At 36.0% G+C, this 12551-nt stretch overlaps 2 protein-coding genes and 1 long non-coding RNA gene across 3 annotated transcripts in view; 1 reads left to right on the forward strand and 2 right to left on the reverse strand.

Annotated features, from left to right (window-relative positions):
- LOC106077618 (very-long-chain enoyl-CoA reductase-like) overlaps positions 1–12551 on the reverse strand; it is a 129461-nt gene that overhangs the window by 76692 nt on the left and 40218 nt on the right. The gene's annotated exons all lie outside the window — the stretch shown is intronic.
- Positions 3831–6387, reverse strand: LOC106066252 (uncharacterized). The gene is made up of 2 exons (XM_013225235.2): positions 6225–6387; positions 3831–5185 (listed from the first exon to the last, which is right to left on the reverse strand). Exon 2 carries the CDS (start codon positions 5183–5185, stop codon positions 4268–4270), a length of 918 nt encoding a protein of 305 aa, XP_013080689.1. The 5' UTR covers positions 6225–6387; the 3' UTR covers positions 3831–4267.
- On the forward strand, positions 9415–11308 carry LOC129926493 (uncharacterized). The gene is made up of 2 exons (XR_008778184.1): positions 9415–9954; positions 10897–11308. It is a non-coding gene; the product is annotated as an uncharacterized LOC129926493 (long non-coding RNA).

The raw sequence follows: 12551 nt of genomic DNA on the forward strand, positions 1-12551 counted from the left end.
TTACACCATTAGTCGGAATTTAGTGACTGATTTTTTGCTTTGATTTTGTTTATTTTAGGTGAGATTTTAATACTAAAACATCACTTGCCCCAGCACAACCAAAGGGGTTTTGAGTTTAAAACCCCCTACCAGGGGGGTTCGAGTTTAAAACCCCCTACCAGGGGAGTTCGAGTTTAAAAACCCCTACCAGAGGGGTTCGAGTTTAAAAACCCCTACTAGGGGTTTTGAGTTTAAAACCCCCTACCAGCGGTTTTGAGTTTTAAACCCCCTACCTGGGGTTTTTGCAGTTAACTCCCCCTCTTCTATAAAACAAAACAAAAAAAAAATGCAAACGAAAATCCCCTAATTCCAAGAGCACAGTTAAGGAAGATTTTGATTTTAAAACCCCGTCTAAAATTTACGATAAACCCCCTCTTTAATATAAAAAAAAGCTAATTACGCACTCAAAATGTTATGAGCGTAGCTAAATGGGTTTTGACTCAGTTTTGAGTTTAAACCCCACTTCAGCGGGGTTTGAAGGTAAAAAATACCACTTTAAAATAAAAAACAAAGCAAATTATACATTAAAAATGTTATGAGTGTAGTCTAAGGGGTTTTGAGTTTAAACTCCCCTCCAGTGGAGTTTGAAGCTAAAAAGTACCTCTTCAATATAAATAAAAGAAAATTACTCACTCTAAAATCTATGAGTGTAGTCAAAGGGGTTTTGAGTTTAAACCCCCCGCCAGGGGGGTTTGAGGATAAAAAATACATCTTCAGTGTAAGAAAAAAGCAAATTACGCACTCAAAATGCTATGAGCGTTGCCGAAAGGGGTTTTGAGTTTAAACCCCCATTCAGAGGAGTTTGGTGCTAAAAATACATCTTCAATATAAAAAAAAAAGCAAATTACACACTAAAATTATTTGAGCGTAGCCAAGCCATTCGGGGGTTTTGAGTTTAAACCCTTCTACTACAGATGGCTTTTTTAAAAACTTTAAAACCCCTCCAGATGGTTTTGAGTCTAAGATCCCCCTACAGAGCATTTTGAGGTGGAAAACCCCCAACAGAAGATTTTGACGATAAAACTTCTCTTTTCGATATAAAATCTAAAGCAAACTACAGTCACTTAATTCCAAGAGCGTATTCAAGAGAGGTTACACATTTTTACCAGTGGCAGGGCTCCATTAATAAACTGCAGTGAATAGTCATCTGCCGAAATAGAAAAACACTAAATGTAGCTCAACAAAGATGGCTAAGACAGATTTTAGGAGTCAGTTATAGAGATTGGGTCTAAATCAAGGAAATCCTATGCCGAACTGGGAGTCGACCCCTTAGTAAGATTGTGAGAGAACGACGCATGGGGTTTGCGGGACATGTTCTCCGACAAAATGAATTATGCATAAGAAGAGTTGCAATGATATCCTAGTACAACTTGACGCCACTCATTCATGGAGGTCCTCATGGTAGGTGGGAAGAGGCTTCAGACATTACCAGTGACAGATTTTTATGGAAACAGCTTGACGTCAAATGCTCCGAACGGCGTGGGAGGGTCTAAGTCAGTAAGAATAGCACATTAGGTTTTTGAAATAAAACTTTTTAATAGCAGGAAAATGCAGTGTAGATACCTCAGAATATGCATTTTGTTGGTTTTCAATATCAGAAATAGTGCTTGGCGGCCGGGCTTCGCCCCGCGCTGGGGGAGCTCCTTACGCTCCCCCAGACCCCTTTGCTAGTAATGTCGGGGAATCTACAATTTTTCCACTAACTCATGGAAGAACCTATTCTAGGGCACAATAAACGTCTTCCGAAAGAATGAAGGGTCAGAATGTAATAAAGATTATGTACACACACACACATAAATACATATAATTTTTTTTTTCGCCGGGAGGGGGGGGGGTGGAGAAAAAAGTTGGACAAGTTCACGTACCTTGGCAGCATCATAGCAAATGATGGGGATGCCTATCATAATGTAGCGTGCCGAATAGGAAAGGCAGGGAGCATTTTCCAAAGGCTGCAGCCTATTTGGACAAGCCAAGCCATTGAGACAAAAAAAATACACCTTCAACACAAACGTCATTCCAACTGCAACTTAAGCATGTGAGACATGGAAGTCATCTGTCAAAATTGAGAAAAGACTAAATGTGGCTCAACAAAAATGGCCGAGGTGGATTTTGGGAGTCAGTTACACAGATCGGGTCTCAAACAAGGAAATCCTGTTCCGAACTGGGAGTCGAACACATAGTGAGGTTGTAACAGCGTCGCATGAGGTTTGCGGGACATGTTCTCCGACAAAATGAACTACGCATACCAAGAGTTGCGTTGACATGGAGGCCAATACGAGGAAAGCGCAAACAGGGACGTCCTGGTATAACTTGGCGCCACACTTTCATGGAGGACCTCAGAACAGTGGACACCAGGTGGGAGGAGGCTTCAGACATTGCCAATGACAGATCTTTATGGAGACAGCCTGCCGCCGAATGGCGCGGAAGGACCTAAGACAGACTCCCCATGGATTCCAAACACTAGACTATAGCTGCACTGAGCTCATCCTACTGACCTTATTGTTTTTTTCTTATTCTAATTTCTCCTAAAACACTTTGTTCTTCTTGTATTACTAAGTGATAGTGAGATAGCATCTAAAAAAGATAATAAAAAAATAACGGTACTTTAAAACAAAAGGATTTATAAGCAGTATTATTTAATTTGGATTGATTATGTAATTAAATTTGTAATAGATTTAGGCCAACAACAATAAATCTGTGTGATTAATTTTTTTTACCAATAAATTTTTTTTTTAGCAGCTAGCTTTTTCAATACGCTATGATCCTATCAATTATCTGGGCCAGTTAGGAAAATGGGGGGGGGGGGGGGGGGGGGGGGGGAAGAATAAGGGATATCTGGGTGGATTTTACCGTAGTTGTTTTTTTTTACAAGCTCTTACAAAACAGTCCGACGTGCTAACCATTCTGCTAACGATGTATTGTATTGTTATATAACTGTTTTAATTTAGAGCGGCGACCTTCAATCAAATTTTTTCCCTTGTTCGAGAAACCAAACAAAATTAATTTCGGTACCAATAGTTAACATTTTTTTTAAAATTGATTCTTGTATTAAGTAAATAAATAATTGAGCAAAATCATATAGCTTTATCTTTAAGCTATTACTTTTTTTTTTAAAGTGTTACAGAGTAACATGTACCTTGCTCTTTCTCCCTCTCGAAATGACTGTTCTTATTAATGCTATCTGGGTTAGGTTTAGTCTACAATTTTAAGGCAGTGGATATGACGTAAGGCATACCGGTATCAGATAAGAATTTCTCGTTCAAGTGTACAAGTAATTAACTGCGTGCCTGCTCCAGTAAAGGATTTTTGTTTAAAAAGTCTTCCTGTGAATGTTTACTATGAATTTTGAACAAGATAGGCTACATTTCATTTTCAGTACTGGTTTTATATAAAAAAAAAATACGTTTTGCATTTTTAACTTGCAGTCACACAAGTGTGCTCGCTTTTGTTTTAAATCCAATATTTCTTAAAACCCCATAGAAATTTTGTTTATTCTTGTACTTTAATTTCTATAGCACTGAAAAAAAAAAAAAATTAAAACTACTTTACTTGATAATTAGGAACAACCAAACTAGTACTGCTACATTGCCATATTTACATTACCAGTACCAATATACAAGATAGTAAAAAGTTGATTTTTTTTTTTTAATTCTGCATCAGTTCATATATTTTTTTTTATTGATATACCGGTACCATATTTCAATTTCAGCAAAGGTTAAATTTTAAAAAAATACAATGTACCGCTACTTACATAAAACTAAATGTAAAAAAAGCAACAATTTAACTAAGTATTATCAAGATATGGTTGAATTTATTGATCAAGCTCTTTCTGAGAGTGCATTCATACCCCACACAAATGCAATCTTAAACAAGTCACTCCATACATTTTCATCATTTTGAAATTTATTTTTTTAAATAAATGGACATTTGGTGTCAAGTGAAGTTTTGTGATTTTAAGCTTGTTGGTCAAGTCTTACAATTAAAAAGCTTAAATGCCAAAACTGACAGCTTATTTTTTAGACAACAAATGTTTAAATGAATAAATATCTTTCAACACTCCCAATTTCATGAAATATTACATCCAAATAGACAAATAACAAACCTAATATTACTATTGTATTGATAGAATCTACAAATCACAGCTGCTCAGTAAAAGCAACAGCTATTAGCTTTACTCTACCCCAACATAGTTATAATGTCTAGTCAGAGGAACTATTCTTAAATTTTATTAATTTCCTACACGCCATGCAATGTAAAGATCTTTGAACTTGTCAAATCCAGCCAAAACACCAGCACCAGCTACACCTCTGAGTATGTTGGCACCAGCTCCTTTCATCATGGACATGAAGCCTTCATTCTTGATAATTTTAACTGCACAATCAATGGATCCCTTGTATTTGACAGCCTGTCCAGATGTCATCATCATACGTCTTCTGATGGTATCAATAGGATAGGAGAGTAGACCAGAGGACACTGTAACTGCGTAGCCTAGAGCAAAGGATAGGAAGACACTGGCATCCTCTGTCATCAAAATAGGCTTCAAGCTGTCATATAGACCAAAGTAGAAGCCACGGTAAACAACAATACCAACACAGGATATAACAAAACCTCTGTACAAGCCAACAATGCCATCAGACTTGATTGTTTTGGCATATACATCTATGAGGCCGTTAAATTGTCGGTCTCCTCCACCCTTGCCTGCAGCTTTGGCATCATTAGCCAAACGTGTTCTGGCGTAGTCGAGAGAGTATACAAAGCACAATGATAGAGCGCCAGCAGCACCTCCGGAGAAGATGTTCTTGGTGAATTTTGTAGCATATGATTCATTTGGTGCAGACTTGAAAAGAGCTTTAATGGTGTCCTTGAATGCAAAATTTAGGGCTTGGGTAGGGAAATATCTCAAGCAATTTGCCAAATTACCTCTCCAGAAAGGAAGGATACCTTCAGTTCTAAAGGTACGTACTGTGCAGTCTATCACACCCTTGTACGGCTCAGAAAGCCGGCCTTGTTTGATCATTTCATCTTGGTTTTGCACAAGAAGTTTAATTCTTTCAATTGGAGCTGCAGCTGTTTTTGAAATGACTGCAGCTGCACCAGAGAGGCCAAAATTTTCTGCGAATCCTAGCTTTTTTTTCTGGGCTGCCATCTGTAATAGTAAAGAAAAAAATACATGTATAGAGGATCTATATAAAATAAAATAATTTGGGTTACCATTGAATTCAGGGATGCATAATTAATAAATGCTAATATTTTTCTTAGTACTTAAAAACAAAAAAAGTAAAAAGGATCACCTGCTCAGGCCCATGAACAAAGATTAACAATATAAAAAAGGCTTATCATAATGCTCACAAGACAATCTTTTCATCTAGCTCTAGTTCAAGAAACATTTAAACATTTATGTATGGACAAATATTTCAATGAATTGAGAATGTACAAATAAATGGTCTCTATCCAGAGGTAACATTTAGAGGTCATTAACAAACAAGTTTAGTGTAACTAAAGGAAGGGGACATGTCCTTGGCATAGTGCCAAATAAAATCACTAGATATACAACAACCTTTACTCCATGAAACTTGTAATCTAAAAAGTAAAATCAGCTGATAGAGCACACACAAAAAAACTACCATGTAGATCTAGGTTAGATCTAACAATTTTCTTAAGAATATTGAATAGTACAATTAGATCTAGTACTAAATCTAGTCTTCTAAAAGTCTAGCAAAAAAAGGTGCCAGGGAGATAAAACGTTAAAAACAGGTTTATTAAAGAAAAAAAAGCTCGTGACTAGTCTTGACTACAGACTAGTCACCAGGCTAAGCCAAACTCAATAGCTTAGGCTAGACTGCCTAGAGCGGAATTAATGATTAGATCATTAATATTGTTTTCATGGATATTTCTAATATTTATGTCTCTAAGCTATGAAGAATAATTGTGCACATTGTAGGGTCTAGACCTAGATTTATATTCTCTTTATAATTGAAACGAAAAGTTTTCACTGACTTAGACAAGTCATATTACAAGCTATTTGACCGATATGATCTTGAACACTTCCGTCCTTACAAAAGTTAAAGATACCAGAAAGTGAACGAACAAGCCTTAAAAAAAAAATAATTGATATTTCTACCGTGATACTATGATATTATAGGTAAGATCTGGAACTAGATATAGATCTATTATTGCAATATTACCTTTGAGTTTGTGAAAATTTAGAAACTAATTTATAAGGCCGGCTCTGGAGCTTTGATTTTCAGCCGTAACCACGTTGTAATGGTGGCAGAGAATGAAAGAACGAAAACGAGGTTTCCAACCTACTGAACGAGATTGGTAAAACAAGGTCACATGCTCTGAGTGAATAATTTGATTGGCTTGCGATGAAGGTCACAATTAGGTCAAAACTATTTATGTGGTCACGCGGAACCATTCTCGTTCGGAGAACTATTTCAATTAGGAATCTGAATCTAATTTAATTAAATGCCATTTAATAAACAATACAATTAGACTTATGTGTTTGATTTCTAAAATATTTTTTTGGGGTAAGGGAGTGTTAATGAAATAATATTTATTGGGACACATAAAAAATCAAGGCAATGCTAAAAATAGTACAAACAGCTCAAGCAAATAATGCCCCTTTTCTTGCCACGCCCACTCAACGTGACACTAAATATTATGATGCATCCATTTATAACGTCATTCCCCCCCCCCCCTTTACTAAATTTTGATTCCTTTCCGGGCTCTCCCCCTTTCTGTTTGTAGAATTGTAGAATGCAAAGCATTCAGAAAAATGAATATTGAAGTTATAGGCCTAACTTTCTTTTTAACACAACAGCGAATGCCAATGCTTTCAAAGTTTAGTTACTCCAGAATACTTTTTACAATTCTTCTATTCAGCTTGCTAATTCTTCGGCACAGAGAGGGTGGGTGGACGCGGTTCTCGAAAACGGCGCAAGCGATTTACCTAGAAATGTGACAGTTCTTTGGGAAAAGAATTACTATTTGGCCACACTGGGAAAACTCTAATTTGACCGTTATAAGTTTTCGAAGTATAACAAATTAATTTAAATTTGGCTAGAGACAATCCTTATACTGAACAGACTACGTCTTCGGGTATATACGCATGTATGCCCTATTATTTAAGAGTTTAATCTTAATAAATTAATAGACCTTCTGAAACATTTTGCGCACCGTCTTCAAATCTATATCTATAGGCCTATCATTAGAATTTTATAAACTCGAGTAGATTCATACATTCGCCTAACCAGGATTTTTGTCCCGGGGGGGGGGGGGGGAGAGAGAAAAATAATCCCTCTATAAGATGTATAAAGGAGGATATCTTTTTTTTAAAAAGTATTTTTAAAATGTTTTTCTTCTTTAGCTTTTTACAAATTCAAATAAAGTAGCTTATTTACGATTATTTTTATTTTTCTCTCAGAAATGGTTGCATTCATATAACATTTTGCTAAATATTGTTATGTGCCACAAAGTTTTTATTTTTAAAATATAAAAAAAAAAATTTCAAACAATGTTGTAAAATCACACATAAATTAGTCTATACTATATTCTTGTAAATCAGCGAGTGTCTCAAACTTTTACCAGGGGCGACCCCCGAAGGAACAAATTTCTATCAATTAATTAATACTTACACAGAATCAGCGCGGGGCCTAGGAAAGCGCGGGGCCCTCTGCGACCGCATAGGTTGCAGTGGCCTAAGACCGGCCCTGAGTTTCACATTCTAAAAAAGAATATATCTGGAGATAGTTATTGAGACGCCGCAGATTCACCCTCCTTCCAGCAAGGGCGTAGGGAAGTGCTGATATCTTTTTCAGAGGAGCTAGCAAATTGCTTTCCTGCGTTCTGAGGTTCAGAAATTCATTCTCCTTGTATCTACAAGTATCTCATAGTATGAAGAGCGCATGAAAAAGGGGAGGGGTAAAGTAAAAAGGGGTGGCCGATATTTATGTGCGTGTTGTTGTTTTTTTTTTTCAATCATAGCTGAGAAATGCATTCGACTGACGTCTAAAGTTCACTAGCCACCTGAGTAAAAAATAAATTAGTGGGTCAAATAAAGTCTAATAATGCAGAACTGGCCTTTTGTGCGAGTGTCATTTGAGGTACATATAGGGATAGCGGAAGTATGGGTTTATGTATAATGGGGGTAATCATTTTCATGTTGAATAGGGGACCTAAGACGTCTTGTCGCTGAGCTTAAATATATATATATATATATATTATATATATATATATATATATATATATATATATATATATATATATATATATATATATATATATATATATATATATATATAATTAGTTTGCAAACTCTTTGTGGGTTAAGGGTGGGTGAACACGAATTTCGAAAATGATACTAACGCACACCGTCGTATGTAGAAATTAGCAGGACTGTAATATAAGAAGTCGAATGCACAAGCTCACTGAAGAAAAATAGAATGAGAAATTTAGACTACCATTGGCTCCATAAAGGAAGCATTGATGTTTAAACATTTGTGTGTGTGTTTCTTGTTTTTCGTCAACTTACGAGTATGACATTTGGGAGAAACTCTTGCATAAGAAAGTCAAGAAGAATTACGTTGACTGCGAGGTTTTAAAATGACTTCTTAAAAAAAGTTTTGAGTCAATATTGCTGCAGACACCTTTCACGAACACGGGATATAATTTGAGCAGTTCTAGTTGGAGGATAAAAAGACGTCTCTTGCTTAAACTATTTTAATTTGTGAAACAGGTTTTTTTACTTAATTAATATTCAAACATGGAATGATAAAAATAATTACAATTGTGAGCTTGTACATGCTGTCTTAAAACAGTTGAGTGTACAGTTGACCAGTGGTCAGTACAGTAGGCCCTATGTCTGTGTGACAGCTGAAGATCTTTGTGGTCTGCTGTCGTGTAATTATTTTATTCTGTACCTGGGAAGACCTGCTATTATTACTTCTGAAATACATGCTGCTATTACTCTGCTACTATAACTGCTGTAACCTGATTAAACCTCTGCTGCATTTATTACTGCTATTGTTATTGTTTCTGTAGATCTATATTACTAATTCTAGGGAATCTGGTGTTATTTTGTTTCTGTAGTGTTGCCTTAGTCGGCTTAGTGGCTTATACTGTAATTATAGTCTGTTCTTAGTGAATACTAATAGTAAGGTACTAAGGAACTAAGGTGTTCTTGTTTTAGTGTTAGTGTAGATCTAGGTCTAGTGTAGTAGTTGTGATTTAGTTAGATAGTTGGTTTGATCAGTTTGTGTTAGATAGTTGGTTTGGTTAGTTTGTTGGTGTTTGGTAGTGGCATAGATTTAGAGGGTTTTAGTTAGTTGCTGGGTTTAATTGTAGTGGTTAGTGTGTATATATATTATATTTTATTATTGATTTATTTATATGTAAATGAAGTTTCATTTTGTCTTATTTAATTTCAAGTAAAGTTTTGTTGGTGCTTTCATTTAGTTTAGGTTAGTATGTCTGGTTACTTAAGTGACTCTAGCCCCTTGGTCGTAGACTGAGGTGTCACAGATGAAAACCACCCAGTAGCGTTAACATCTGCCTACTGTATAGAATTTAATGTTGAGCAGAGAAAAGGTCCTCTCTCGCGCCTCCTGGCCTGCTCACACAATTTAACATTTTTTTTGTGTTCCTTGAAAAAATAAATGTACCACCTTCACCTCCCCTACTTAATGATGTCGTGCTCCACAGTATTAGAAACGCCGTTAAAAATGCTCATCCTAGGGTAGGCAAACAACGAACAGAAGACTGCATGTGTTGTGGTCTATCGGAGCATATTATGCGATCCGCTGTCGTGAACAGGTTTGTATTTGTCTATGACACATGACCTTGCACGGGTGTCTAGGGGTAGTTATTCAGTGTCAAATCAAGACTTTGGTTAAGAAGGTATTGTGTGGATTTGGTGTTAGTATCACTTTTATTTTACATTCCCTTATAAGAGTGTTAGTTTGTAGTTACCCTACTGTTGATCGTGGAAATCCATGAAACGATTCATGTAAATTAGGCCAATAATTTAAATAATACATAAAGCTCTTTGTATTTACTACGAAATGTAGGCATACTAACTAACATCTGTTTTAGGTTATAAAAGATTTGATTCATTCAAGTTATGAGAGAACCAAAGCCGGATTTGAAAGCACGGAAGCCCCGGGGCAGAATTTTTTAACAGGCTCCTACACTTTTTCGTAAGCTGATCCACTAAAAAATACTAATATCTAAAAGCATGTCATATTATTCAAAAGAAAAGTACGTGTACATTAAATTTAATTTTCCTTCTTTAATAAAAAAAAATCATATTTTAGCAAAAATTTTTTTTTTTACATTTTCAGGGTTTGGTTTATCCGAAGTATAATACGAGAATTACGTACGTAGGACTTAATTATCTCGTAGGTCGTAATTATAGGTACTGTAGGATGTAATTATCTCATAGGATGTACCGTAAATGGCGGTAATTATCTCCTTTTTTTTTCAGTAACGTCTGTAATATATAAGATATGATAAGAATACGAGCACACTAGAAGCGGGCACTTTCTAACCATGACAGTGTTGTCACATGTAAGAAGTAATCTAATGTTGGTAAAAATGCAGACATAGGCCTACAGTTTTTAAAAAAATCGTAAAAATGTTTTTTTTTGTTTGTTTTGTGGAGGCCCCTGTAGCACTTTGGGCCCCCGCCTGCTAGCATCCGGGCCTGGAGAGAACAATCCATTCAAGTTATAGGAGAAGGTTGGTGTAGGCTACATCAAGGTGTTAGCCATACGCTGGGGAGGTTTATTGCGAATAAATTATTGTACCTAAGGTAGAGGTAAAGTCACCCCCATATATGTGTTGCATTTTTTCTTTCAGATAGTCATGCCATCAGTGTCCAAAAAGAAGCGGAGCTGACATAAACATAAAGATGATGATGTAGAAACTTTATTAAAGCTATGGAAGAGTGAAAACACAAACAGGGATGAGCAGACATTCACCTGGCAATGAGAGAAGATTGAAAAGAAAAAATATTTCTGTTTGGGCTATTCGGTGAGATTGGCGCAAGAAGGCAACTCCTTCACAGCCAACATATTCAACATCAGCTAGGTTCCAAGGGAATAAAACTAATGCTACTACCATTGATGCACTTATAGTCCAGCAGTGGGGAAATAAATTCTGGGTCAGATGAGTGGAAACCTCAACCACGAACAAAGAATTTGTCGATAAATGTCTTTGATTTTCACTGTTTACTTTAGGAGGAAGCTATGCATTAAACATCTAAAATTGAGTGATGCCTTTTATTGCCTCTATATTCAAAAATGTTATCTTAATCTTAGAAGAAAGGTTTTCTGTTCTATTTACTTCTAAAAATACATTTATTAAGAAAATAAAGTTCGAAGTCACCCCATTTTTCCATTTTTGAAAAAAAAAAAGGCATTTAAGCCCCCCCCCCCCAAAAAAAAAAAAAAAAAAAAGTATTTTCCCTATAATGTACTGACTTTATTTAATGTTTTCATTAAAGTACAGGCATCCACTCTGTAGAAAAGCAAGATTATAGTTAAGTGTAGTTTAAATATGGGGAAATTAAGTTCGAAGTTGAAAAGTGGGCAAAGTCACCCCGTTTCAGGGTATGCGATTTCTTCTTCTTCTTCGTTCTCATTGTTATGTTGGAGTGTTCATATGACTAGACCAATACATGAGATGAACTGCGCAGTGGTTTCCAAATCAGGGAGCTCTCCATATAGTTTTCTTTCTATTGGGATGTTTTGGGGCCAGTGTCTTATACGGGCCTCTTGGTAAAGAGAGCAGTTTTGGAGGACGTGGTCGGCATTCTCTGGTGATACTCCACATGGGCAGATATCACTGGTTACGGTATGCGATTAATTAGGACTTTCACGCTGAGTGTGTCAGTAGCATGCAGGCTTACATAATATTTGAGCTCATTATTATAGGAATCATTGCCAACATACCCAAAACTGTCAGATAATTTTCTTTTTACAATGTTTATATCAACTCACTCTTTCTGGTAAAAAGTTTATATTATTTCTCCCACACCCAATCTCGGATTAATTTGAAATTTCGCACAATTATTTCTTAGGCCTATACCTGACAAAACTAGAATCAATTTGAATTAGTTAATTAACATTCGTAATTTTGTTTGATATCGAACAAGGGAGAGAAATTATACTTCAGAAAATGCTTACTGCGAAACTTTTTGGTACCCTAGACTTTTTATTTTTTATCTTTCTGCCCATCGATAGGATATTTAAATTGAACACATAGTAGGTACTAGTACCGGTAGAGTTCTAATATGGAGATCAATAATTCGCTGGATAGCTCATCATTCTGCAAGTGGTTCCATGAAAGAACGATTTGTAGACAGTTATTGAAACTTTTGCAATTCTTATAAAAAATGTAGAAGAACCAGCGACACGGCAAAAGTATTGTTGGCAGTTGTCGTTCTTCGTTACTTTCAGTAAGCAGTTTGACTGAAAACACACATTTGAACATCAACTCTTGTTTCTAGTTCG

This window comes from Biomphalaria glabrata, chromosome 5 (assembly GCF_947242115.1).
Source record: "Biomphalaria glabrata chromosome 5, xgBioGlab47.1, whole genome shotgun sequence".
Lineage (NCBI taxonomy): Eukaryota > Metazoa > Mollusca > Gastropoda > Planorbidae > Biomphalaria > Biomphalaria glabrata.

Bases quoted from the DNA above. Each gene is read 5' to 3' on its own strand.
- LOC106066252 (XM_013225235.2), bottom strand. From the start codon at position 5,185: ATGGCAGCCCAGAAAAAAAAGCTAGGATTCGCAGAAAATTTTGGCCTC.